We start from the raw sequence: 27,786 nt of genomic DNA, 5'->3' as shown, positions 1-27,786 counted from the left end.
ATTTGAAATATCTGTTACAGATTAGATTATATTAGATTTTAGGTTACCTTTAGTATATAAACATGTCATTGCCAATGGAATAATTAACCTAAGATCTTCACAATGTAGTTGCTAAAATGTAAGAACTCAATGATTTGGTCCTTATCAATATATGTTGGGAACTCATTCCCTTTTATCTACATATGTTGACTGTTGTGTTTGACACCTTAACAGACAAGCAAGTGGAGACCTTTGGCTCTTTCCGGAAATGGATCGCAAACCTCCCAGAAATTCCTTTAGCCTGCAGGAAAAATGAAACCAAAACTATCGAGAAGCAGAATTGTACAATACTTTAACAGATTCAGCATCCACACATCCATAGTACTGAACAGGGCATAATTGCAGTTTGGGGGCTACTTCCTCATACAAATACTAATGGAGGTTGTTGCAATTTGATTACCTCACTATTGAAATCCAGTTTAGTTGTGTGTGCAACCACATCTTAGGTTCTTGAATGTTCTTTCATTAAATAGTTATTATTTGAAGATGCTGGTTGGCTTCTCCTTCTATTTGCACTTGTTTTTATGATAAATAGATGGCATGAATTTCAACTTTGACATATAATGTTCATCTACTGCAGAAACTCAACCTGGTGAATAGTGTGCTATTTACTGGTGGATGGGCTAAAACTGGTTTATACTATGAGACTGTGCAGGAGATTTTCAAGGTGTTTAACTGTTTTTGCGATTTATGCTATTTTTAGTTTTTCTGACCTGATATCCACATTAGTTTTAAAAAAAGAAAGAAAATGCCTTTTGTGAATTATGATTATTGTTAGCTACACATGACACACATGGACTATGGAAATCAATCCAGATTGTCCCAGTCATGGGTCCTTTTAATTAGATGGAGCATAGCAAAAGAAACCACACTAATTGGATTACTAGACCATCTGGTTTTTTTTTCTCCATGAATTTCAGTTCCTCCTAAATCTAGGGTCTTAGACTTATGTCCCAAGGAATTCCTGGAAAAAATCAGCAGGTAGACCCAAAGTTTTCATTAGTTTAATATGTGATTACTCATTATATCTGTCAAATCGAGGTTTTGTTAGGTAGACTTCACTGTCAAATCGAGGTTTTCATTAGTTTAATGTGTGATTACTCATTATATCCTACAACTGTGCACGTCTTACATCTATTTATGTTTATTCCTTCTCTTTCATCTCTGTACATTGCTTGTTCTTTCTTTCTTATTCTGGATCATTGCTGAAAAATGACTTATGGTTATCATACAAATTTAGCAGTTACTTCCTCTCACTCAGTTTATCATGCTCAGTTAAATGGAGTAGTATTTCGTTTATAAATTATATATGAATTGTCTTGTAGGTAAATTATACATGGAAATAATTTTATATACAGAGGCAATTATTTTAAAGAGACAATCCATTGTTCATGTATCACTATAAGATAAGGCAACTCCTAGTTGAATGAAGAGACATGGATTATCCAATCAATAGATCTGGATTGTCCATTAGGTTCAGCCACACTTCATGGGCCACCATGCAAAATACACTGATTGGATTATCATAATCATCCAAAAGTTGAACTTTCATTTGCTGACATTCTATTTTCCAAAACATGGATGTGTTGGTTAGAGTCATCTGGGCAAGGTGATTGTTTGGAATCATTAACAAATGTGCCCCACCAAATGGGTGGTTAATATGTTAATTGGACCTTTTTCATAGCAATCTCGACTCTCCATTTTATGGTTCTATTAATTTGATGGCTTGGTTCATGTCCCAAAGAAGGGTGGGTTGGGTCAAAGGGACTATCAAAATCGTTTGATTGGTCTGTCTAGGTAGCCCTATGCAATTGGGAGCACATAATTTATAGAGCTATAGGAGCACTAGATCATTTCTCTAATTAAATTTCAGTTTACTTAGTTCATAATTTCTATGGTCAGATATTCCAAATACCAAAAGCATTAGTTGATGCATATAAGAAAGTAACAAGAATGTAGGAGGTAAAAGTGTACAAAAGATGTTCCAATGTCGCACAAAAAAAAAAAATTGCAAGTTATTCTTACCATGCCTCGAGAACATTCCAAAACTATGTAGAGCAAGCACATGAAATTCCTGGAAACTATTCTTTAGTGCATCAACATGGTGATTGGCACTGGCCTTATAGTTTGATTTTGTTAATGCTTGTGTTGGAATGAAGTACCCTGAAATTTCATTTTTCTATGGTTAGATGGTTCACCACAATGCTTACTACGAAGATCCTTGTGCAAAGGAGTTTGGCATCAAAATCAGTGAGAAACTTGCTTCGGTTGAAGCACACATTTTACCTGCACCTTGGGTAAGTAAATTGGTATTTTTTTTTAACAAATGTGGGATTTGGTTCATTGACTAGCTAATTTAACCACAGGAATTTCCTCCTGTGAGTGCTTTATAATTTTTCATCATTGCTTCTGGTTGGTTTTGTAGCTTAAATACCATGACATTGGTAGAGAAAAAGATTGCTTGCCCCAGGTTGGTCAATGGAATATGATGAACAAGGTATACTCCTTCAAAAGTTGAAACTCTCATTTTAACTGTGAATTAAATATGCATGTTGGTTCTAATTGATGGCTCTAAATTCTTAGGCTCCCTATTCTTGTTGCTATGATTAGGAAAAAAAACTATAGCCCTGACCTAGTTTCTGTTCATGTCTGAAATCAATGGAATAAAATCAAATGATACAAGAAAGATGTTAGTCCTATAGATAAAACAGAGAAACTATTATGAGGGAAAGGAAATTAAAGGATTCAGCGTTTGACCTATTATTATGTTTAATTTTCTATTTTATTTTATTTTATTTTTTTATTTTTAAAAGAAAATCTATTCATGGCTTTCAGTAAGGATGGGTTTTTCATTCATGATATTGAAATATGTTTTTCTATGGCATATTGGGACATGGTTATTGTATTGCTTCTACAATTTCGATCCTCACATGAATTCTCTCTCGATTATTTCGTTTCAGCCTGTGCAGATCTAGATTGGACTTCTTGAGGTTAAATTTCTTATTAGTAATTGGTTTTCATGTTACATAGGATGCCTTGAAATGTTGTTACTGGAGCTTAATACTGATAGCATCTGCGACAGATAATTTGTCATGGCAATTTAGGGAACTGTTTACCACATTTACATTTGCTATTCCGATAAATCTGCATGTAACTGTTGCAAATTACCTTGTTGTTTTTCTTCTTCTTCTTCTTCTTTTTCTTAGGTCTGGTGTTACTGGGATTATTTATTTCAAGTTTTGTGGAACTAATCATTATTGTTTAAAGTCAATGCATAAAATCGTGGTTGGTACAGCATATAAATCTGCATATAACTTGCTGCAAATTGCCTTGTTTATTTGTTTTCTTCTTTATTTCTTATGTCCGGTGTTACTGGGATTTATTTATTTCAAGTTTTGCGGAACTAATCATTCTTGTTTATGAAATCAAGGTTAGGTGGTTACTAACTTCACTGCCAAATCGAGGTTTTGTCCATTAGGAATTTCAACTGTTTGTAACTCAGTGATACTGCCATTTCATATTTTTCTTAGAAAGCGTTGACCTTTTACATGGCATAAGAACCCCAAATTCGTGAGATTTGTTTATTTTAGAAAATTGAGAATGGGTTCTGATTGAGCATGTGCAGGTTCAAGGGCTCCCTTGTGCCCACAATTTCCATATGGAATGCATTGACGAGTGGCTCCGACTGAATGTGAAGTGCCCCCTGTTGCCGCTACTCTGTCTTCCCTAACCTTGACTTCAGCGCCCTCTCCAACCTCCACACTGACTCTGGGTGTCCCTCTGCTAGTGTTTTGATAGCCACATGCTACGTGCACACGCAGCTAGCAGGCCAGAGCTACCTGTTGAGGTTGCAGGGCCTGCTACGCACAATCCGAATGGAGAATGCTGGTGGAGGCAATGATGATGCTGGCCTGGAAGCAGCAGAAGATGGATGGGCAGTGTTATGTCAGGGTCCACTAAGCATGACAGCACCGGTGATGATGGGCGCGGCTATGACTTTGTATTATTTGTAGAACCTAATGTTATGTAACAGTTTGATTGAGTTAAACTTTAAATAGACTGTTGTTAACTATTTTGTTGGTACTGTGGCTTTCATGATTGATTGTTTCATGAGTGGATTGAATGAATGGATTTGAAGTTTAAATAAATATTTTTTAATAAAAATAAACATTTTTAGCCTCAATGTGTAAGTAAGGCTTGGATTTAGCCTCGGTTGTTGAGAACCGAGGTTAAAAATAGATTTAGCTTCAATTGGAGGCAACTGTTGCTAAAATTTGGATTTAGTCTCAGTTGGAAACAATGAAGGCTAAAATTTTGATTTAGCCTCATTTTGAGAAAACTGAAGCTAAAAAGTTTTTTTTTAGCTTCACTTGAAGAACAGAAGCTATAAAAGTCATTTTAGCCTCGGTTGCTAAAACTGAGGCTAAAGCTTTTAGCCACGGGGGTTTCAGCCTCGGTTTGGATAATTGAGGCTAAAGGTTTTAGCCTCACTTTTTAACCTTTTTAGCCTCAGTTTTGAACCGAGGCTAAAGCCCCCTTTTCTTGTAGTGAGTTACCTGTATACAATCATCCAATCATTCATATTTGTATCTGTAATCCATCTACGTATCCGTAACCCATCTACCTGGGATGCGAATTGGCTACTGACAGGTTGAGCAGCGAGAATTCCTACTAAAGTGAAGTCACTAAGTTTTGTGGGATCCATCGTAATGTATGTGTTGTATCCACACTGTTCATCAATTTGGAGAGAGAATTTTAGGGCATCCAAAGAATGAACCAGATACAAAGCTGGAGTGGACCCCACTACATAAAACGGTGAAGAGTGACGCCTAGAGTTGAAACCTTCCTAAGGTCCGCCTAGAGTTGAAACCATCCTAAAGTCCACTTGTTCATGTGTTAAGGCGGACATGAAAGAAGGGAAAACACAAATATCAGCTTGGTCGAAAACTTCTATAGCCATCGAAAGTTTTTTAACTGTGGGTGTCACTCTTCCCACTGTTTTCTATGATGGGGTCCACTCGAGATTTGGATCTATACTCATTTTTTAGTTCATGCCCTAATATAATCTGTCCAAATGGATGGGCGGTGTAGATACAAAACATACATTGTGGTTGGGGCCAAAGAACTAGGTGCCGTCACTTGAGTAGTGAGTCTCGCTACTCAACCTGTAAGTAGCTAACACGCATCATCTACTTGGGGTCAGATCGAGGGACATATATGTCTACTCTCTCTCTGGTGGTAGACTCTCAAGAGTTTCAACACCCGATCAAGGGTTCGGGTATCCACAGGTGGTGAAATCCCACTTAAGGTGTGAGTGTGTGGGGTATGTGTGTGTGTGTAAAAATAAATAAATAAATAAATAAACAAAAAATAAGAAAAAAGTGGGTAGGCAGCACTACAACAAATGGGACTTTTACCGGCGCTCACAAGCGCCGATGAATATCCCTAAAAGCGCCGCTATTCTATTCGCGGCGCTAGTCAAGCGCCGATAGTTGGGTATGTCGCTAAAAGTAATAGCGGCGCTAGTTAACTTTTTGCGGCGCTTTTCTGAGTGCCGCAATCTCACCTTTTCTCCGACGCAAATAAGCGCTGCAAAAATCACACAGAGCGCCGCTAAAAGTGATTTGGAGCACTTTTGCTCACTAAAAAGCGCCGTAAGAGTTTTACACAAGCGCCGCTAAAAGCCTTTGCATGGATTTGAGAGGCCCTAGCATGCTAGTAATTTTTTATTATATATAATTCGATTAAAACCTGTATTTTTTAAATATTTGAAACATAAAAATGATGCAATACAAATAAAACTGAATATTAAACAAAATTTATTACAATAAATGGTCTTGAATATAAATAAATAAATAAAAACAAATTCTCTATATAGTATGAACCATTTCAAATATATTATCCAGTGAGGCAGTGATTATGTGATGTATAGAGACTAATGTATGTAACTAAATAAAATTATTCATAACTATCTGCTTGTAGAAATCACCAATAGTAATCAGGAATGGTGGAAAGACATATGTAGTCTGAAATATACCCTTGTTCACGCACAACTAATTCACAGATTTCAATGTTTTTTGTCCAGTCCATTTCCTTCAGTTTCTCGCTTGTTGCTGAATTGACAAGCTCAGCTGCCATTTCTCCACGAGAAAGTCCCAAGAACACTAAACTCAATCAGGACCGCCAAATATGTTAACAGCTTTTGATTGGAGGTGTGCTCTTCTCTGCATTATTTGAAAGGAGGGGGAGAGATATTAGAAGTGATCTGTGGCTCCATCAGCACGCAGTTATACACATGACTGGATTAGAGCTTACTTAAATAATGAAGATATCTACAGCAGTACAAAGGCCTACATAAAGTTCGTAATTGCTACATCTACAGCTGTCAAATGGGACAGCCACATTCTACACTACTCTGCAACCATCAATCTCAGAGTTAGAGAGAAGCATATAGGAAATTTATCTTTTCTAAATACAATAGTGAAGAATGCCAGGAGAATATGGATACGGTGAAAAAATAACCCCAAAATACATTAGTGAGATGTTTTTAGTGGAAAATTTTGCCTTGAAGATATCAATAGAAAAGATAGCTGAAGTAGAGAACCAATATAAAGAGATGTTGAAATGCAGCATATGCTAATTGGATTGCACCATGGAACCCACTCAAAGCAACCACAACAGATAACATTACGGATATGCGTGCTGTACTTGATTGATAATTGGCCAATGCTTAATCGTGCAGCCCAAATCCCTATATAGAGACTCTATAGATGCCAACCCAAAGTAAATGAAACAGCTAACATTACACCAATAGGCCTGCTGCGCACTGCTAATCAATGATTAGCAACCGCTTCAGTGTGTGGCACATCTCACGATATGGCTCCTCCAGAGTAATAAAACTTCTGTCATGAAATATCTAATGCCTTGCACAAGTCACAAATATACACTTGCAGAGACAACATCCCACGGTCATGGAATAAAATTGACATTAAAGAAAGGTAAAAATGTCATCATTATGATTTTAGCACTGACAAACCAAACATGGGAATTGGCTATCAAATGTAGTTGTTGTCAGGAGACAAGTAATGTAATTTGTAATCATTGCACATTTCTTTTGCATTACCTTGGTAACTAGTGAAACAAACAGACCCTTGAAAAAATTCAAATCCTATCCACGCTCACCAATATATAGCCAGATGGAGCCCAAATTACAATTTCAACAAAGTTACACAAAACATATCCAACACAAATCACAACAAAACTAAAACCCTAAAATCACTCAAATGCCAACAAAGTTTATCGACTTGTGACTGCGATTGAGCTAAAATGACACATCACATTAAATATTCCCAATCTGCATTTTCGGCAGAATCATCGTGGACATAGCTTGATTAGCCATGAATCTCAAAGAGAATTGATCACATACAAGCAAGGTACCACAACTTGTCGTACCGTACCATCTTTTCAGCTAACATGACACTGGTGAAGGACATTAGTAACATAAAACTGGTAGGCTCCACCATGAAGATCACTCTTGTCATAAATCAGGTTGTTCCACTCATCAGGTGGGATGCACTATGGGAATCAATGGACAACTGATGGTCTAAATCAATATATAGGTATGGCCCACCTAGCGAGTGGATCACAGACTGACTCGCAAGAAGAGTGATCGTCATGGTGGGGCCTACAGTTTTCATGGAACTAATGTCCTAGACAAGTGGCATGTTAAGGGAAGAGACAGTACAGTACCTCGGAGTTGGGGTATCATTGCCTATATGTGATATTTCTCAATCTCAAAATAAAATGCAACCAACAACATCTGCATCCACCAATCTACATCCAAATCGATCTCTATTCGTTTATTTATCTTTCTAAAACATTTTAGGACACGCGTAAAAATAAAATAAATCCAAATTTCAAATGAACCACACTATGAGAAACAGTGGGCGATTGAATACCCACCATTAAAAGCTTCCTAAGACCATGTGATATGTACTGAGTAATGCATATTCAACTTATCAATTAAGTCATGCAAACTCATACGAAATATATATCAGCCTCATCTAAAACTTTTGTCCTCCAAAGGAGTTTCTAATAGTCTGCATTCAATTAATATTGTTTCTGCCGTGTAATCTATGTGCCAGTTATATCTTACTCATATTTTACCTTATCTTTTAAAATAATATAAAAATATGGATGGACAATGGAAAAAATAATCACATGATAGGCTCATAAAGTACTATTTGTAGCTTAGTCTAACAGTGCTAGTAGGCAACAACATTCACATCTCTTATGGCCAATTTGGCCAGACGGATCCCATGAGCGATGGGACAGATATTCATCCATGGGATTAGGCGGTATGGGATGGATTTCAAGGTAATGATGGTGGTGACACTGGATTGATTTAAGATCCATGGGATTGCTATATGTTGGGAGAAGTTCACCAAGTCGGTTTGGCACACCCAGCATATCTCGAGATTTTACCATCCAATCCCTTTCAATCTGTGCAACCAAACATGCCTCGGGCACGATTGAACAGGATTAGGAAGGATGGAATCAATTTTAAAATAATGATGGTGATGTCAGTGGATTGGTTTCAGATCCATGCATTTGCCATATCCGAGGACTAGTTTACCGGGTCTGTTTAGCTCGTCTGGCATATCCCTGCCAAAATTTTATCAAATGCCTAGAAACCCCAAAACCTCACAAAATCAGACAAAGCAGACCAAATCCACAGCATAAAACCCTAGAAAACACAAGCGTCAACTACATTGCTCGACCTAAATCTCCAATCAAGCTCATGACTCATCTTGCAGAATCGACACAAACCCACCTAAAAATCCCAAAACCTCACATAATCAAAACAAAGTAGATCAAATCACCATCATAAAACCCTAAAGAACTCAAATATCAACTACATTCCTAGATCTAAATCCTCAAAGTGCCGGTTTTACACATTTTTGTTGCAGTGAACCAAGAATCAGGGTGGTCAGCTCATCAGGTGGGCCACAAGGCGCAAAACAAGCTGACAGGTGCAAAAAGCTGGCCAATGCACAATGCACGGTAGGAATGCTGTACCATACGATATACCATCATGAGGTTATTAAAGGTAATGGGAGACCGAGCTGATTAGGTGTAGCCCCTGCCTTATGCATGTTTGTGGGCTTGGCAAACATTTGAACATTAATATATTACTGGCAATTCAAATCAAACCTTTAAAATCACCTGATGAAACTAAAGGTTATTCATAAGATTTTTCTCACCTTTTCATCACCATATACTGAGCAAACCATGGATAGTACTACTCTTTCAGGACATCAGTAAATTCTTTTGCTTTCCCATCATATTTGAAGCTGAAATATTATTAATAATAAATAAAATCTTGTCTTGTATCTCTGATGCAGGTTCCTGCATGAAATAAACAACAAACTCAAAACTTTCAAAATACAATTGAGATAATACCTGAATAGTCAAATAACATAGAGTAAGCACAAAACATACAGAGACGTGACTTTTGTCAATGCCACAAAGAACTATTTGCCAACATGCTAACTGTTATAAAAGAATTCAAAGAAGAAGATACAACAGTGAAAATCGCCAAAATAAAAAATAAAATTAGTTGATGTCAGAAGCATCATTTGAAGTAAGGAGGAACATACATACTGATGTCAGAAGCATCATTTGAAGTAAGGAAGAACATACATACTGATGTCAGAAGCATCATTTAAAAGCTAGGTGAGTCACTTGAATTGGTATTAAAGAAAAGTCAGCAATGATAAAAGACTAGAAATAAGATCCATTACCAACTATGTAATTCACAGACCCATCTTCCAAAAGCCGTACCCACTGGCAGTGCAAAAATAAGAACTGTCAGTTATAATGGAAAGTGAAATAAGGAAAAAGTTAGCAATGATAGAAGACTATAAATAAGGAAGAACATCCTGCTCCCATGACCAAAACAGTCAGCTAACACACCTTAGTGCTTAAATAACTAGACTCACCAGAAGAGATCACCACCAGTAGCAACCCCAGTCAGTCATCATACATAGCTTGCTCAACTCACCATCACTGATAATTTCAATACATTTTAACCATGTCAAACAAAGATAACCAGTCCAATTTTAGAAAACAAAAAGGAAGAAATGGTATGATTGTATGGTCTGTGGAAGTCAAATAATAAGAAACTCACCTTGACGCTCAAGCCTTTCTCCCTCCTCCTTTACCCGGGCTTGGGACCGGCAATGCAAGTAGTTGCATTGGCGGAGTTAAAAAAGGGGCTTAAGATCCATTTGGTTTGATAAAAAATTATATTCATAAAGATTGATGTGATGACCAAATGGAGCTTAAGACTTATAATACTTACATAAATGTAGTTGTTCTCCTTCGCTTGGCTTCCATCATCTAACACTGCCACAAAAAACACGCTAAAAAAGGTCAACGCCATCCTATTAATGTTGTAAAGAAACATGGAAAGAACAAGAGTTGCATTGAGTTATAAAGAAAATTGATAAGAACAAGAGTAAATCATGTTGGCTAACTTGTTGATTTAGTTACCCAACCTGTCATATGCATTGGATCTTAAGTCAATCCAAATTCCAAAATGAGAGTTAAACACTTTCTATCCAAAACCAATCACACATTAGTCCTAAACCCATGCACAAAACGTAAAACATTTACAAGAGAGAGAGAGAGAGAGAGAGAGAGAGAGAGAGATCCTTTCATTTAGCTCAATCCATCTCTCCTTAAACCTACAAAACAAAACAATAAAAAGAAATTAATTGCCAGAAGTCTGTTGTCTATTATTGGATTAGAGTATCTCGTTTGTTAGAATGTTTGTTGTCTATTGAATTAGCAAACCTTAAAAAGAAGGGTGTAGCCATGAAAGATGAAAGCTCACCTTTCCTCCAAAATGGAAGATGAGCAAAGAGAACAACAGTTGGAATTCCCACAATGTAGAAAGCTCCAAGGTTAATGAGAGCACTAGTCTTTTGCCACCCTCATCCTATAGCAATTCCTAAATGATTGAAGAATTTATAACAGCATGTGACTGATTCAAATTGAGAATCTTCACAAACATGAAAGTGAAAATGACTAAAATCTATTATAAACATGATTGTCATGAGCATAAATCTAGAACTCACTAAGTTGACACATTTGAATTCCCACATTGATGATCAAAGTTTGAAATTCCAATCGGAATACAGAAGCAGTTGGAAGCTGAAAACTTCAACAATGCTTCCAAAGCATCACCAAAAAATAGAGGCCAGAAAAGAACATTCAATTTTGGCCTCTATCATGTACTAAGACTCCAATCTAGTATCGTGCTAGGTTGCCTCATTGAGGAACCATCAAAGTTTAATTTCCACCACCCAATCAATGGGCAAAACCACTTGACAAAATTGCACAACAAAAAGCAAGAAGGCCCATCTCAAGCAAAATTAGAGAAATAAATTGAATATCACCTCCTTGTGTTGCTTCCTATACATGGTCCAGGAAAGCTTTGACAGCTTCAGCTGGTTGTGGAAGTACCTCTTGCATTTTGAATTTGCAAACAACAATTAAGGTAGATCCCAAATTAGAAAAGGTGACAGCAAAAGTGAGATACAGGCATATGAATGAAATATATAGAATACAAGCTACCATATTGTGATATGCTACATTTTGAAAGGTACTGTTTGCAGGCAAGTACAATCCAATATAAAATACACATTAATATACCCATAATGTGTGCATCTTTTTTTTCTTTTTAATGGTACAGAAATCAGAAAACCCAAAGCCAATTTACCTTTGCCTGGTCCGAACAGAGAAACCAACGTAATAAAAAAGTAATAAAAAAGAGGGATGAAAAGGAAAAACAGAGACAATCATAGATCCAGAAAACATCAAGTACCCTGATTATATTTCCACGCCTGAGGAGCAGAACAACCTAATTTTCAGGGTAGAATCGTGGGCCCTGGAATACGATCTAATCAGTGTGGTCCACTGGATGCAGAATCTGGACCTCTCATGCATGTGCCCACGTGCAGATGTGTAGGGCGCTGTGTGCGTATGGAGAATGCAAATTCAAATGAAAAAAAAAAACCATTTTCTCATTCTAATCTTCCAAAATGCAGACCCTATCTCTATATATATATATGAAGGTTTTAGCTAATACCTTTGAACTTGTGAATCAGATCAACACCATCAACAACCCTAATTCGAGAATCTGCAGATGTAATAAGCACTTCTAAATTAGGGATTCGACCATGCAAATCCCTAAAAATGGATTCGACAATGCAAATCCCTAAAAATGGATTCTACAACGCAAATACCTAATTAGGGATTTGTATTTAACAAAACATATTCCTAATCAAGTATTCTAAAATAGATCATACCTGAGAATCTGAGAATCACCAGCAGCAGAAGACCAAACTGCAGCAGAGTGCAGAAAACAGATCCAAAACCCTAGGAAACAAGAGAGTGGTAGATCTAGATACTACGGAGAGATCCCAAAGCAGCCGTGAGAGAGAAAGAGGAGAGAGAGAAGGAGAGAGTCGTGGAGTTGCACAGAGAGAGAGAGAGAGAGAGAGAGAGAGAGAGAGAGAGACGGGTAGGAAATAGGAGATTCGTGGAGTTGCAGAGAGAGAGAGAGAGAGAGAGAGAGAGAGAGAGAGAGAGATGTGAGAGAGTTTTTTTTTTTTTTTTTTTAATATGGTACGAGAGCGAGAGAGAGAGAGAGATGTGAGAGAGTTTTGTTTTTGTTTTTTTTTAATATGATACGATATCCGTGGTTGAGTCTTGGTTAGCGCCGATAAACGTGCAGCGCAAATGCCACTTATGCCGCTTTTTGTTGTAGTGCAGTAAACCATCTACGTGTGTGTAAACCTTGGTACTCGGTAAGAATATCGATGTTTTCTCCAACGAACGTTGGACCTAAAAAGTTAGGGAAAGACGGAGCGGATTAGCTACCGACAGGTTAAGCAGCGTGACTAGCTACTGAAGCGACATCATCAACTCCTGTGGACACCACCATGAGATGTGGGTTGAATCCACACCGTCCATACATTTAGAGAGATCATTTTGAGGCACCAGACATAGAATTAGTCAGATCCTGAGCACTAGTGGACCCACCACAGAAAACAGTGGAGAGAGTGACGCCGACCATCAAGATGCTTATTTGAGTTCCAACCTGTTTATAAGTTAACAGAGACATGATAGAAGGAAAAACACTAGTATGAGCTTGATAGAAAACTTTTGCGGCCTTTATAAGTTTTTAACAGTATGCGTCACTCTCCCCACTGCTCTCGGTGGTGGGATCCACTGGAGATTTGGATCTGATCATTCTTTGGAATGTGCCGTAAAATGATCTCTCCAAATGGATGGACGGTGTGGATACAAAACATACATCATGGCGGGGCCAAAGAACTTGGTGACGTCACTTCTGTAGCGAGTCTCGCTTCTCAACCTGTCAGTGGCTATTCCGCGTCCGGGAAAGACAGAAGCAAAGACTGGGGTCCTAGACTTTTCAAAGGACAAGAATGCGCGTATACCCCACGTCGACTCTCCTCCTCTTTCCTCTTGCGTCTCTTTAACTTTGATGTCAGACCAGATATTTCTACTCGCGAGGTTGCCGATCTTACTTTCCGACAACATCTAAGTATTTCTTTTTTCTATTCATACTGATTTTTTTTTGAAGGCTTAACGATATTTACACCCATATTTTTGGATGAATGCGCCATTTCTTTCTTACTTTCTGTTGTTGAAGAATAGCTTTGTAGTGTGATATTTATAGAAGTGGAAAAGAAAGAGGGTAGATTATCGAACTGGTGGGTGTGAATGGTAGCTTCTTTTTCTATATTAATTAATTTATTTTTTTATTATTTTTTTTTTTTTTAAAAAAAAAAAAAACACTAATTTTCTGGTTTTTTGCCCTTTGGTGCCGCAGATGGTGAATTGGAAGAAGATTCCGACAACATGTAAGTATTTATTGTTTCTCTTCATGGTAATTCTTGGATTTGTTTGGAAGGCTTTCTGATCTTGGAATTGATATTTATACCCGTGTATTTTGATGAATGCACCATTTCTTTCTTACTTTCCGTTGTTGAAGTATAGCTATGTACAGTGGTATTAAAAGAGGTGGAAAAGAAAGGAGGTTTGGTTATCGAATTGATGGGTGTAAACAGTAGCTTCTTTTTCTATTCATACTGATTTTTTTTTGCAAGGCTTTCTGATTTTGGAATTGATTTTCACACCCGTATTTTTTATGAATGTGCCATTTCTTTCTTACTTTCTGTTCAGGAAGTGTAACTTTGTATCGTGATATTAAAAGAAGTGTAAAAGAAAGGAGGGTAGATTATTCACTGGATGTAAATGGTAGCTTCTTTTCCGATTCGAAAAAATAATAATAAACTAATTTTCTTGGTTTTGCCCTTTGGTGCTGCAGATAGTGAATTGGAAGAAGATTCCGAGAACATCTAAATATTTATTTCTACAATTCATACTAATTCTTGGATTTATTTATTTATTTATTATTATTTTTTTAAAAAAAATTGGAATGCTTTCTAATTTTGGAATTGATATTTACACCCTTATTTTTGGATGAATGTCCCATTTCTTTCTTACATTCTTTGTTGAAGTATAACTTTGTATGGCGCTTGTTGATGCGGTTTTGGGCTCCCCCCTTTCAGCACTTTGAGAACCTGGTGCCTGCACAGGAAGAAGACAAAGGAGACCCTGGCTAGCTCAGAGGGCCCTCCGATGCCTAAGTCAGGCTTGGAATCTGGGTCTAATGATCAAGATTTAGGGGTGAGGGTGAGATTTTTGTTTATGTACCTTTCATCATGGGTAGGTCCTCTATTTATAGAGGCAACGCAATCCCATGGCGTATAGAACTTTCCCTGAATGGAATTGATCGTTATCTATGACGATCCTGAAATCTTCGATCTCTTGAATTTTCAGAACTAGACGTTATCTTCTGAGGATCTTGATATCGTGTCAACTCCTTAGCTCGGCTCTAAGCGTCTAGATGGGAATGATTGACGGAGCTCAACCGATCATCGACTATTCTCGGAGTATCGGTATATTCAGATGGCTTACGCTCGTCGACTCGCTCTCTGCCGAATTGTGGTTAACTGTGTATAGCTAGCCTTCGATTGGCTATCAGCCGAGGTATGGTCGATCCGTAATCGACCTATCGCTGACTGACGGCCGACCAATGGCCAACCTAGAAGATAGATCAGATTGAGGTTAAGCTAAGGTCTGGTTGGTCTGTGCTTGATTAATAGCCAACCCATGAATTAGGTCAGTATGAAGGACCCTTTGAGTGCCCTTGAAGGTGTATCGGCCTCTTTACAGGTCTCGCCTTGCGACTCTAGACATGTGGGCCTCAGACGGGCTTGGCGCCTGGTAAATCCGGGTCATGTCTCTCCTTTCGGCTTTCTGGACATGTGGGCCTCGGTCAGGCTCGACACCTGGTGAGTTTGGGCCATGTCAGTAGAGTTGGTCCATTCCATAAGCCGACTTATTGACTTGTCATATTTTCCCCCAACAGCGCTATTAATAGAAGTGGAAAGAAAGGAGGTTAGGTTATGAATGTAAATGGTAGCTTCTTTTTCTATTAGGAAAAACTAATTTTCCTTCTCTTTTTTTTTTTTTTTTTTTTTTTTGCCCTTTGGTGCCGCATATAGTGAATTGAAAGAAGATTCCGAGCTCTTCGAATGGAAAAAATAAATATAGTGGAAAGCGAAGAACTAAGTTTTCCAAGGGTGGTTTTCCAATCGACATTGGAGGTTTGTGTTTCGGTTTCTGGTTTTTTAGAAGTGTAGGAGCCGAAGGGAGACGATACTGTAAAGTCATGTTGGACATTTTGGACAAAGGGTAAAATTTTGCTAATCCCACCGTCTTTCAAAGTTTTTAAATGACACATGGAATGGGCCATTTGTTGGGGATTGTGTGGAAGCAAACCTGAATTCAATCAAACAAGGCGAAATCATATACAAATAAAAAATATACAGAGAACATATGAAATTCATGAGGAAAAATACTCACGAGGAAAAAACCACGGCACAAAGTGACAAGCAATTCATTATGAAACAACATTACAAGAGATGAATGGACTTATCGATCTGAACAATCCTAAAATCCTTTCTCAAAACCCTAGTAACGTCTTAACATTCACCTAGAATTCCCCAATCTCGATTACACCCACTAAATATGCTATCCCAATTACACACTTTATCGATAGAACCTTCAATGGCTTTGCCAGCCATTGAAGACCGGTTGATGACATTGAAGCTACATTCAATGGCATCGATTGGTAACTCCAAAATTATCCAGTGAGCAACTGAGATTTGTCCGAATTTTCTCGATGGCATTGAGTGGTTTGTCGATGACATCAATAGAAACTTAATCTTATTCAGATTAAAAATATCTTACAACAGTATCTGAAAATGGATTCAATCTGCATGCTCCATTAGTCCACCATGCTATCAACATATCTAATTGCCTTCCATCATAACTTCATCGTTGCTTCTCATGTTTATTCCGTCTTCATTAAGCCCTCGCCAGCTAAAAGAAATCGCACATAACTTTAACTTCTCTATAGGAACCACCTTAGTAAGCATGTCGGCCGGGTTCACGCTTGTATGGATCTTCCCTGGAGACATACCGCCTTCATCAAGCATATATCGGATAAAATGATAACGAACATTAATAGATCTATTTCATTTTTAGGCCCATGCCCTAAAATGAGCTAGTAAAATAGATAGACAGTGTAGATATACAACTTATACATTGAGGCGGGTCACATAATAAGGGTCCCACGCACATCACTGGATCTGGGGTCATAGCTAAGTCGCGTCCAAATCAAAGCCCCCATTAAAACAAATCGAAACCATATTATAGAAATACCAAATTGAAGAAAATCAAATGAAAACCATACTCCTAAATTTCATGGAAAAAATCAAAGCAATCAAATTCCTAAAAATGGAATTGGCTTGGCCAGAAAAATTCATACCATTGGAGGATGACTGCTGGATGTGATAAGGGGGGAAAGAGAGAGGGGGATGGGAGGAGAGGGTTGCAAGTGAGAGAGATACAGAGAGAGGGAGAGAAGGGGCCTTTAGTTGGAGGTGTGAGATAGACGGAGAGAATGAGTTTATAAAAATTATAAAGCTCTAAAGGGTTTAAACGAGTTGACAGGCTTTTGGAGAGCAAGTCCAAGCTCAACTGATTTAGAATCGAGCTCGTATTTGAGGCCTCAACCTAGCCTTCGGGCCTGATGCTCCAACCCCAAGCTGGCTCATTGATAGCCCAATCCTAAACATCCCATCAATATAATAGAAATTGGATGGCAAGATTGAGTGGAGAAACAAAATAGGTCCAATCATCATCTTGAAACATCTATTTATAGATCTCACTTTATATTGCTTATGGTTGAAATATATCACTTTGGTTTGATGATTCTAACCATTTGATTTATGTCTCATTAATAATGAACATTTGTACCAAATTGGCCTCATTCAAAGGATGTGATTAGATTTATTCTTGCTCTATTGCTTGCTCCCAAATAGTAATATAGAATGAACAGTCTAGATTAATGATTGGGCATCCCACAAGGCATTCAAAAGGTCTGGGAAAATGTTAGCAAAACCCTATATTTAGCATCAATTACAGTACGTCAAGAGGGGATGCGGATTGCATGGTAAACCCAACACCATGAAGCTACATGGTGAAAAGACTGTGGGGTCGACCCTGATGTAAGTGTTTTATCTACGTTGAGGGTAGCAGGTGGGAGAGTGATGGATAGAGGGAGAGAAGGGGGCTTTGGTTGGAGGTGTGAGATACAGGGAGAGAATGAGTTTATAAAAATTATATTGCCTTGAAGGGCTGAACCGAGCTGACAGGCTTTTGTAGAGCAAGTCCAAGATCATCCGATTTAGAATTGGGCTCATATTTTAAGCCTGAACCAAACCTTCGGGCATGATACCCCAGCCCCAGCCTGGCTCATTGACAGCACTAATCGTAAACATCCCATCAATAGAATGGAATTTGGATGGTCAAGATTGAGTGGGGAAAGAAAATAGGTCTAATCATCATCTTGAAACATCCATTCATAGTTCTCACTTTTATTACTTATGGTTGAAATTTATCACTTTGGTTTGATGATTCTTTCCATTTGATTTATGGCTCATAAACAATGAACAGTTGTACGAAATTTGGGCTCATTCAAAGGATATGATTGGACTTATTCTTACTCCATTGCTTGCTCCCAGTAGTAATATTTACTATTGAATGAGCATGATTGGGCATCCCACGAGGCATTCAAAAGGTCTGGGAAAATGTTAGCAAAATCCTATATTTAGCATCAATTACAGTCTGTCAAAGGGGATGCAGATTGCATGGTGAAAACCCAACCATGGAGCTATGTGGTGTAAGTACTCTGTGGGGCCCACCCTAATGTATGTGTTTTATCTATGTTGTTCATCCATTTTTCCAGATCATCCTAAGAAGAGCTACAAATTAAAGCATATCCAAAGTTCAAAGTTCAAGTGGACCACACCACAAAATAATGGGGATTGAAGCATCTATTGTTGAAAACTTTTTAGGGGCAGAGAAATTTTGGATCAAGCTGATACTTATGTTTTCCCTTTTTTCAGGTCAGTGTGACCTTATCCACAGGTTGGATGGCAAATAAACATTATGGAGGATCCTAGTAAGTTTTTAATGATGGGAGTTCGATGACCATTGTTTCCTATGCTGTGGTCCACTTGAGATTTGGATATACTTTAATTTTGGGCTCGTAGACTAAAACGAGCTAGCAAAATGGATAGAGGGTGTGGATAAAACCCATACATCACAATGGGTCTCATAGAGTCCTTACACCATGAAGCTCCATGTCTTGGGTTCACCTCCGCGTCCGTGAAGAGGCACCAACACTTTGTTCAATTTCAAAATAGATTCCAGGACTACTTTATTATCTTTCTTTAAGACTACATGATTTTCTTACTTAGGATTTGCATTCCAATCAGTTTTAAATTTTTTGTTTGTTTGGTTAATTATCGTATTATGATTCATCCATGATGCGACCCATCAAATTAATGGTCTAGATCACCTCATAGTAGGCCTCACTTACAGGAACCATACATATGGTCATACTTAATTTCTATCTCAATACAAAAAATATGATGTCCCTAATTCATCATATTCGAGAATGCCCCTTGGATTCTTGTAGATTATCCAATTAGATTTTAGACTATAGATCCAATTAAATTTTAGAAAATTATGAATATAATGAATTATATCGTTTCAAATGTTTGCTAATTGTAATTAGAACTGAAGTTCCAAATAGTTATTTCCGTCATAATATATTAGTCTATGATTAATTCATTTCTTTGGTAGACCATTTTGCCAATTGGGCTTTCAGTACCAATTTTGATAAGTGGGGTATCAGATTGGATTTGTGAAAGTGCATCAAAAGCAAATATTGAACAAGGGTTTAGCTCAAAACATCTTTTCAGCATCAAAAGTCACTTTTGTGGGTGCATACAAACACAACCCAGATGGACTGCGTGGTGCGGCACTTAACACCTACATCAGTACTCTGTGCTACTCGAAAAGCTCTATAGGTCCCACCATAATATGTGTTTTATCCATGTCGTCCATTCATTTTCTCAGCTCATTTTAAAGCAAGAGTCCAAAAATGAGGTAAATCCAAATCTTAGTTAGACCACACTACATGGAACCATGGTGATTAGATGCCCACCAATAAAAACTTCATAGGGCCCCTTATAATGTTTTTTTTTTTTTTTCCATCCATCGTATTGATTAGGTCACACAGACCTAGATGAAGGGAAAACAAAAATATCAGCTTGATCCCAAACTTTTGTGGTCCCCAAGAAGTTTTTAAGTGGGTGTTCAATTGCCAGTGTTTCCTATGGTTTGGTCCATTTGAGATATGGATCTGCCTCATTTTTTTAAAATTTTTTCTTTTTTCATTCATACCCTAAAATGAGCTGAAAAAAAGGGATGAATGGCATGGATAAAACACATATATAATGGTGGGGCCCACAGGTAGCATACAGAACTGACATTGGTGTTGTGTGATACACTGCAATTCGAGTGGGTCCAAATAGGCCCTAAATCTTTTATTGCGTTTATAAGAAGCTTCACAAGGGGTTTAAAAGTTGAAATATAGACATGGGTTTGTTGCTTATTTAATATTTCTTTTCTTCAAAGTTGAAATATAGACATGGATTTGTTGCTTATTTAATATTTCTTTTCTTCTGCTTACCGTCTTTCAATGGTGAATGTTGGTCTTTTTCCACAGTCAAACACCTAACTGCTAAGATGGAGTTTACTCTTCTGTTTCCGATGATCTTAGTTGTTATGGTTGTCGTTTTGCACATATCAAAGGAAGGAAAAGGATTCCCAAAGAAAAACGTAAACATAGAGATTGAATTTTACATTCTTTGTACCTCTGCTTTCTAAAACAAAAGCTATGTGTAATTCATTTTAGTTCTATTTATAGGAGGCAGATGAAGAAAATGAAGGCAGAACTGCTGTAACAGAGGAAAGAGATGAACAAAACATGCTTTATCAGCAAGCATTGCAGAATGAGAATTTCCAATATATTAATTCGCAGAGTAATCCACCAGACAATCCCTTAGGCCATGCCACCACCAATAATCAGACGACAGAGGTTGATCTTCTACAAATGCTTGTTCTGTTTCCATTGTCATTGGTAACATTGTGCAGTTCTACTTCTTGCAAACTCATTGAAATAAGTAGAAAGTCCAATTATAATTCTTAAAAACAGAACTTTAATGCTAAAATTTCAACATCTCATGTGTCAAAAACTTTCTTCCAAGTCCATGATTACAGCTGGTGAACAATTGAAATGAATGATACACAGGAGACTGTCCACCAGCTTCCTCAAGCACTGTCTAAAGATACACATATGGAAGGGGATATTGGAAATCCTACACTAGTGGTAGATGATACACCATACATGCATGATTTATGGGCCGCATCATGTATGAATCATAATATCATGAGCAATGATTACTTTTAATCTTTGTTTGGAGAGAGATGAAATTCACGAGGTAAATGTGCCCAGGGAAACCGACTTTCATCACACCCTAAAATTTGTGGGTCCCATCATAATGTATATGTTTGATCTATACCGTCCATTCATTTTAACAGCTCATTTTAGGCCATGAGTCCTAAAAATGAGGCAGATTGTAAGCCCGAGTGTACCACAAGGCAGGAAATAGGGGATGATAATGTCTATAGTTAAAAGTGGAATTTGGTGTAGGGCTTATAGTGATATTTATCTGTCATCTACACTGCTTATAAGGTTAGAGAGACATGAATGAACCATAAACACAAATATCGGCTTCATTCAAAACTCTTGTGGCCCCAAAAAGTTTTCAACGGTGGATGCTTAACTCCCCTGTTGTGTGTAGTGTGGTCCACATGCCCTTCAAATTTACCTCATTTTTTTGGCTTATGCCCCGTACTAAGCTGATAAAATGGATAGACGCTTTGGATAAGACACATACATCATGGTGGGCACCATTGATTTTACATTTTTTTTTTCCTCACCACCTCAATTTCGGTGAAACTGTCAACTTCAAGACCATTTCATACATGCATTTTCCCATGTAAATACCCATTGCTCATTTGCATGCATTCACCGTTGTAAACAACTGTGAAAAAACAGACCCTTGAAGAATCTGAAACATAATCCTATTTTCTTATGTAATGAACAGGAAACTAGTCCTGGAACTGGGACAGAGCCACTACATGGGTTCCGACCACAAACAGTGCCAGGGACTCAGACTCAATCTCTCACGATACCAAATGATTCGCAATCTGGTAATGTCCCCCAAAGACCAAGACCAACACCACAAACAGAAACAGGGGTTCCAGCACAAGAATTAACAATTGTCGTCGAAAATCCACCGCAAGTTCCGCAGATGGAGAATGATGTTCAAGTTCCGCAAATAGAGAATGAGGTTCAAGTTCCACCGATGGAGAGAGAGTTCACAATCTCGTTTGGTGTGATTGGATTCTCTGGTACAATGCTCGGTGCCTACTTCAGTCTTCTTGAAAGTAATAAGCAAATATCCGACCACATGGTTCTCTACGAAACCTCTATATGGTTACTTTATATCTCCTTATACCTAGGCTTAATTATGCTTACGATTACCATTATCCGCCCTTGTACACATAATCGGTGTACTTTTTATTGTTTTCTGTATCTCGCAGTAGTATCAGGAACTTACGCTATAAGCATTGGAATTTATCTTCTACTTCCCAAGAGCACAATCAGGCTGGTCATCCTTTCTGTTCTTCCAACTGCATTGCTCTTGGTGGCCATGATTCTCCATTTCAAGGATAAGATTGTGCGGTTATTTCGGTTCAAGCAGCATCTAAATTAGACAAGTATTCAATCGTAATTTATTTAATATTTATGCAATGTCTTTGAATTTATTCATTTTGATTTGGGGCTTGCTAATACTGTGCATTTTCATTTGATGTTTTGGAACTTGTAATCTTTTGTATCTTTCGTAGTCAAAACTCGAAAACACCAAACTGATAGGATTTCCAAACTTGGAGACTGGGACAAGTCTTTGCTTGAATCAACTCGATATTTAATAATTAAATTAATAATGTTTATGAATATATGAAATACATGTATATAAATAAATGTCAAACTAATTGAAGAAGCAAACATATAGCAGTTGGCGTTAGTCCCTCTACTCTAGTAGAGGTATTGGATTCGAAACCACCCATACTCAGCTTTTTATTTATTTATTTTTTTTTTAATTTTTTTTTACACAAGCACACACACCCCCACACACTCACGCCTTAGTGGGATTTCACCACATATGGATACTTGAACCCTTGACCAGGTGTTGAAACTCCCGAGAGTCTACCACTGGAGCAAGAGTAAGGATCCACCTATACTTAGCTTCAAACTAAAACCTTAATGTGTAAGTTAGATATGATATGTGAAAATTTATTACTCAATCAATATTTAAACTTTTAATTAAGAATTAAGAACTTCAAGCTCAACTTCGAAATCTATCAAATAATTAAAATTCAGGCTTTAAAATTTCTCAATGTTAGGTATCTTATCATTTTAACTCTATATTATCTTCAAAATCACTTAAGTTTATGGAGAATTTCAAAATTTTTGATTAATTTTTAGATCAAATTTTCAAAAATTTTAATAAAAAATGAAGAATTTCCAAAGAAAACCCTACTAGCAACTTAAATTCTACATTGTCTTCAATGTATAAATATGCAATAAAGCAATATGATAAAAATGAAATTAAAGAAGAGTATATGAAAAGTACCTGAAATGCATCATCATATTAGTGCGAACTTACTATCAGTTGGTGTTTCGACAACTAAATTAAACTAATAAAATAAACTAATCCTAAAAAAGCAATAAAACTCATAATCTAGGAAATCAAAGGGAAAAAAAATCTATTCTTGATAGATGCTTTCCTCTTCTTGCCAATATTTCAGTAAATTTCTCAACGGGCTTTTCAACAAGATTATCCAAAAGTCCATTTTGCAGTAGGTTCGGATATCTTGGAGCTTGAACGTTCAAAGAAACTTATCAGCATCAACAAAAGATCTTTGATCAATATTTTGAGGTATCCAAAGTGTATAGAATTCACTTGTGGTAGATTTATTTTATTTTATTTTTATTTTTTGTTGTGTGTTAGTGGACCATGGTGAATAAGAGGTTACATATAATTGAAATTCAGTAAAATTCTCTTTGTCCAACATAGTCTCAAATAAATCTGAAGTTTCAGTCTTTGGTTTAGATTTCAGCTCCTCCACCCTTAATTGTCATGCCCTGAAATTTGAATACAGAGTGTGCACCCTCAGACCCGAGTTTCGGCTCATGACCCGTACACTGGGCATACTTAATTCCTTCTTTATACAGTTGTTTGGAAGCACAGTTTAATGAATTCTAAGTTCACAATATCCAAATTTAACATCCATTCATCCATGTTTGTGTTACATTCTTATTATTTCCATCATTATATATGTAAAATTACATCATCTGAACATGAATCAGCTGAGTCCACTCATTTAAAACTTCATCCAACAAAAAAAAAGGCAAATATCATTCACCATGATTAAATTCATAAACAATGATGAATTATATTTATGTACAAATAGATGTAATAAAGAAATCAAACTCCTAAATAATAAACACATAAATAATTCGTTAATCCAGCATAGAAAGTTCATCTTTCGCCAAATACGGCAACTGGTCCCGCGATTCATCTAGCAATCGGTCCTCATTTTTTGGCACTTGGTTCGGATTTCTTGTTTCATTCGTCTTTGTACGGTTGTCAATTCACAACGTTAGCTGGTCAGGCTAGTGAGTGAACCCATCATGGTTCATGCACGTCATAATTAAAATAGAAACGCATGGATGTTATGAGATGCATAGATGCATGAATGCATCAAGTGGGTACATCCGTCCATATGTTTGAGTTGGATTCTATCAACCTACATCTCCCCTTTCTGTGTAGGCTTCCACCATATTGGTAGGCTTCCACATAATATGGCATCCGGAGATGGTCCCCTAGGTCACCCAATACTGTAAGTACATATAGGTCTTCCAGGAGGTGCCTCTAGGAGTCAATGTAGGTGCATTATACATAACATCAATGAATGAGAATGATCGATGCATCATATTAACATGTTGTCACATATTTCATCATGTCATATCGATTAATTTCAACCTTAAACAAATACAATAAAAAAACCAATACAAAGAATTGCACTCAACATATCAATCAAACAAGTACTGAAGTAAAACGGAGAGGAAACATGTTGGGATCACTCACCTGTACTTGGTAGAGGTAAATCCATCAAAAAATGAACTGGTTTGAATCTAGGACCCCTAATGAATAATGTAAACAAAATCATGAATTGATCCAATCATTTCATTCAATAGAGCCCACTTTGGACTGAATCAAAGTAATTCACCTTCATTAGTTAATTTGTAATTTAATTTAAGGTGAATTATGTATATTATAAATTTAATCCATTTTCAAAATTCAGCAAATGATAGATCGGTCCAGGATTCTATCAATCGATTCCTTTGATCAATCGAGACTGATTGAAGATTCCTCAATTGAATTGAACATCGATCGATCCAGAAATTTGGATTTACACAACTAAAATCTTTAGAAAAAAAATTAGAAATGTTCGATCGGTCAAAAAATCAACTTCAATCGATTGACAACGTCCCGATTCTACTTGCTTTAAATGCTCGATTTGCACATTTTAGAATTCTTCTTATTTTCAACTTTTAAAGATTTTATTATTTATAAAAAGTTGATTTGAACCATCCATCGATTTCCATGAAATCAAATTAGGAACGACCAAAGGATTGTTCAGATCTAAACCATTTAAGATCAAAAGTAATCATATGAAATCATTAATACTTTTTAATTGTTGTGGACCATTCAATGATAAGATCCATCTAAGATTTTGAATACAATCACAAATCTAACCTGAAGTCTATTTAAATGATATAGATCGGATCCGATGCATCTAAAAATCCATTGAATTAGCATATATACAAGGCAATGATCCCAATTTAATTTGATCCATGTGGCCCACCCGGTGGTCAGATAACTCCAAATTTTGAGGCCTTGATATATCGTAGCCTTAGGAATCATATAGTCAACATAGATCTAGTCTAATTCAACCAGAAGATCCTACACTAATCTCTATAGTAAAAGATTTCGCCTAAGATTTACTATTTTCATCATATGCATCAATAGGTCAATGCGATGAAAGTGTGGTCAATCTACCTCGTTCATTGCATAGATCCTAAAGAATAAATCTAAATTATGAGAAAATAAAATTAAAAGATCAATCACCAACCTGTATCAAATGCGACTTAAGGTTTCCTCATCTCTCTCTTTGTCTTTCCATTGAGAAATGTTTTGAAAATGGAGGTTTTTATAAAGCTTCATTAACAACTGAAGATATGAATTGAATTGTGTCAGTTTACACAAAATGATTCCAGTATTGGTTTTATCAGTATATTCTTAATGCTTTCTGATTGATCTACATCCTTATCATTCAAATAAAATCTTGTGTTAAAAGATTCGTGATTGGATACTTATGTGATGGCCCACTCAACGATCAAGATAAATTTCCAATCTTTTGTTAAAAGATATATGGTCGTAGTTTCTTGATCAAAAGAGATAATGGGGTTAATCGAAAATTTCACACTACACTGTATTTCTTTATTCTGATGACACTGGATGGTCCAGATGGGACCCATAGAGTTCATGTGGTCCATAATTCAAAGGTTAGGGATGGTTATATCAATGGGTTTGCAAAAAAATCCCATATGGATGGTTGGGATTGGATGGATGAGTTTAACCTAATAGACAGTTATGATTAACTCATGAATGACTCAGATTAAAGAGTAGGAGCATCTCCCAAAGATAAAGGATAGTCGATCTTGAATAGGGAATGAAAATAGGTAGTTTTTGTTTCAAACTTTATTTATGTGCTGGATAAAGCTATTAATTAGGTAACTGTTTCAGAGAACTTTTATACATACAGGTGCTTTTCAATTGGTGGCATTCATGAACATGTTATGAGAAATCCACTCCGTCCATTCACTTTGCCTAATCATGTTAGTACATGGGTCCAAAAATAAAGTAGAACTAGTACTCGAGTGGCCCGCTTAATTATATACAGTGAGCAAGAAAAACTACCATTGAAACTTCTCTCCTTATATATATATATATATATATATATATATATATATATTACTTTTACCATCATACACATGTGAATGATGGAAACATTAGTTGACGTGTGTGGATGAATTGGTGAAGCTGTTTCCTACTAGGAACATTCTCTCCAATTTTTTTCTCTTTTTCCTTCTTTTTTTATATTACCATTATCATACAAAGACCAGATGTTTATCTTCCTTTGTTTTTTAAGATGTGGGACCTAAAACGAAGTGGACCAAAATCCACTCCATTCATCAGTTTTGTCAGATTACGTTGGGCCACTGGCCCGAATATGAGATAGATTTGAATCATAGGTTGGCCGCATCATAGCTAAAAACCTGTTCACCATTAAAAAATTTCCTAGAATAATTTAAACTGACACCTTTTACACTACTTATTGCAATTTTCCATTTTTATGGCTGAGTCTTTCGTCTTAAGTAGAGTATGAATGCACCGTTCATTAGGGACATAATTTCAGTATGACCCACCAATTTGTGTGCTCTATTAACAAACTAAGTTTGAGCCTTGATCCCACAAGAATGACCAACATACTATTTAATTGGTTCTAATACTTCATAAATAAAAATAACATTTGCATACATTTAATGAAAAAATTAGCCGGTAGATTTGACGTATACCCTACGATCATTTATTTAGGCATTTGGATGGCCCAGTTGACATATCCAACTATGATAGACGATCGATTGATGGTTTAAAATTTAAGTAATTAGTTTTGATATTAATAATGTATATGGGTTATTGTATGGTCGGTTTCACAAATAGATATGTATGAAGTAAATTTTTTGATATAGTTTATGTTAGAAATGTATACCGTTAAATTCAAGTGTCATGGGTGTGAAATGCTTAAATCATAGTTTTGATGGTAAGTTAAGCATATTTATAAGTGAAGAAGAAGATGAGCGGATTCAAATTTTAATTTGATGTGTGAACGAGTGAATATAAAGATTTG

General features: G+C 36.7%; 2 protein-coding genes across 4 annotated transcripts; both read left to right on the top strand.

Moving 5' to 3' along the window:
• Positions 1-329: 329 nt before the first annotated feature.
• Positions 330-4,149, top strand: LOC131220420 (protein argonaute 10-like). The gene is made up of 4 exons (XM_058215338.1): positions 330-420; positions 2,229-2,336; positions 2,465-2,536; positions 3,665-4,149. The coding sequence occupies exons 1-4, from the start codon at positions 415-417 to the stop codon at positions 3,767-3,769; spliced, it is 291 nt and encodes a 96-aa protein (XP_058071321.1). The 5' UTR covers positions 330-414; the 3' UTR covers positions 3,770-4,149.
• Positions 4,150-13,619: 9,470 nt separating this feature from the next.
• Positions 13,620-22,661, top strand: LOC131221157 (uncharacterized). 3 transcript variants are annotated; one of them, XM_058216308.1, is made up of 6 exons: positions 13,620-13,675; positions 13,964-13,998; positions 15,705-15,894; positions 20,345-20,457; positions 20,546-20,716; positions 21,789-22,661. In XM_058216308.1, the coding sequence occupies exons 4-6, from the start codon at positions 20,365-20,367 to the stop codon at positions 22,458-22,460; spliced, it is 936 nt and encodes a 311-aa protein (XP_058072291.1). In that variant the 5' UTR covers positions 13,620-13,675; positions 13,964-13,998; positions 15,705-15,894; positions 20,345-20,364; the 3' UTR covers positions 22,461-22,661. The 3 variants fall into 3 exon arrangements, with proteins under 3 accessions (XP_058072291.1, XP_058072289.1, XP_058072290.1); XM_058216306.1 differs by lacking the exon at positions 13,620-13,675 and adding an exon at positions 13,701-13,844; XM_058216307.1 differs by lacking the exon at positions 13,620-13,675 and adding an exon at positions 13,705-13,857.
• Positions 22,662-27,786: the final 5,125 nt, after the last annotated feature.

Source organism: Magnolia sinica, chromosome 12 (genome assembly GCF_029962835.1).
Source record: "Magnolia sinica isolate HGM2019 chromosome 12, MsV1, whole genome shotgun sequence".
NCBI classification, from domain to species: Eukaryota; Viridiplantae; Streptophyta; class Magnoliopsida; order Magnoliales; family Magnoliaceae; genus Magnolia; species Magnolia sinica.
Note: the sequence above shows the minus strand (reverse complement) of the source record. Positions and strands in the feature narration are given on the sequence as shown.

What these genes read in the sequence shown, in the direction of transcription:
- LOC131220420 (XM_058215338.1), top strand. An exon ending in ACATTTTACCTGCACCTTGG is followed by an intron (nt 2,337 to 2,464) that starts GTAAGTAAATTG and finishes TTGGTTTTGTAG; the next exon opens with CTTAAATACCATGACATTGG. An exon ending in AATGGAATATGATGAACAAG is followed by an intron (nt 2,537 to 3,664) that starts GTATACTCCTTC and finishes GAGCATGTGCAG; the next exon opens with GTTCAAGGGCTCCCTTGTGC.
- LOC131221157 (XM_058216308.1), top strand. Translation starts at nt 20,365, where the DNA reads ATGGAGTTTACTCTTCTGTTTCCGATGATCTTAGTTGTTATGGTTGTC. An exon ending in AAGGATTCCCAAAGAAAAAC is followed by an intron (nt 20,458 to 20,545) that starts GTAAACATAGAG and finishes TTCTATTTATAG; the next exon opens with GAGGCAGATGAAGAAAATGA. An exon ending in CCAATAATCAGACGACAGAG is followed by an intron (nt 20,717 to 21,788) that starts GTTGATCTTCTA and finishes TGTAATGAACAG; the next exon opens with GAAACTAGTCCTGGAACTGG.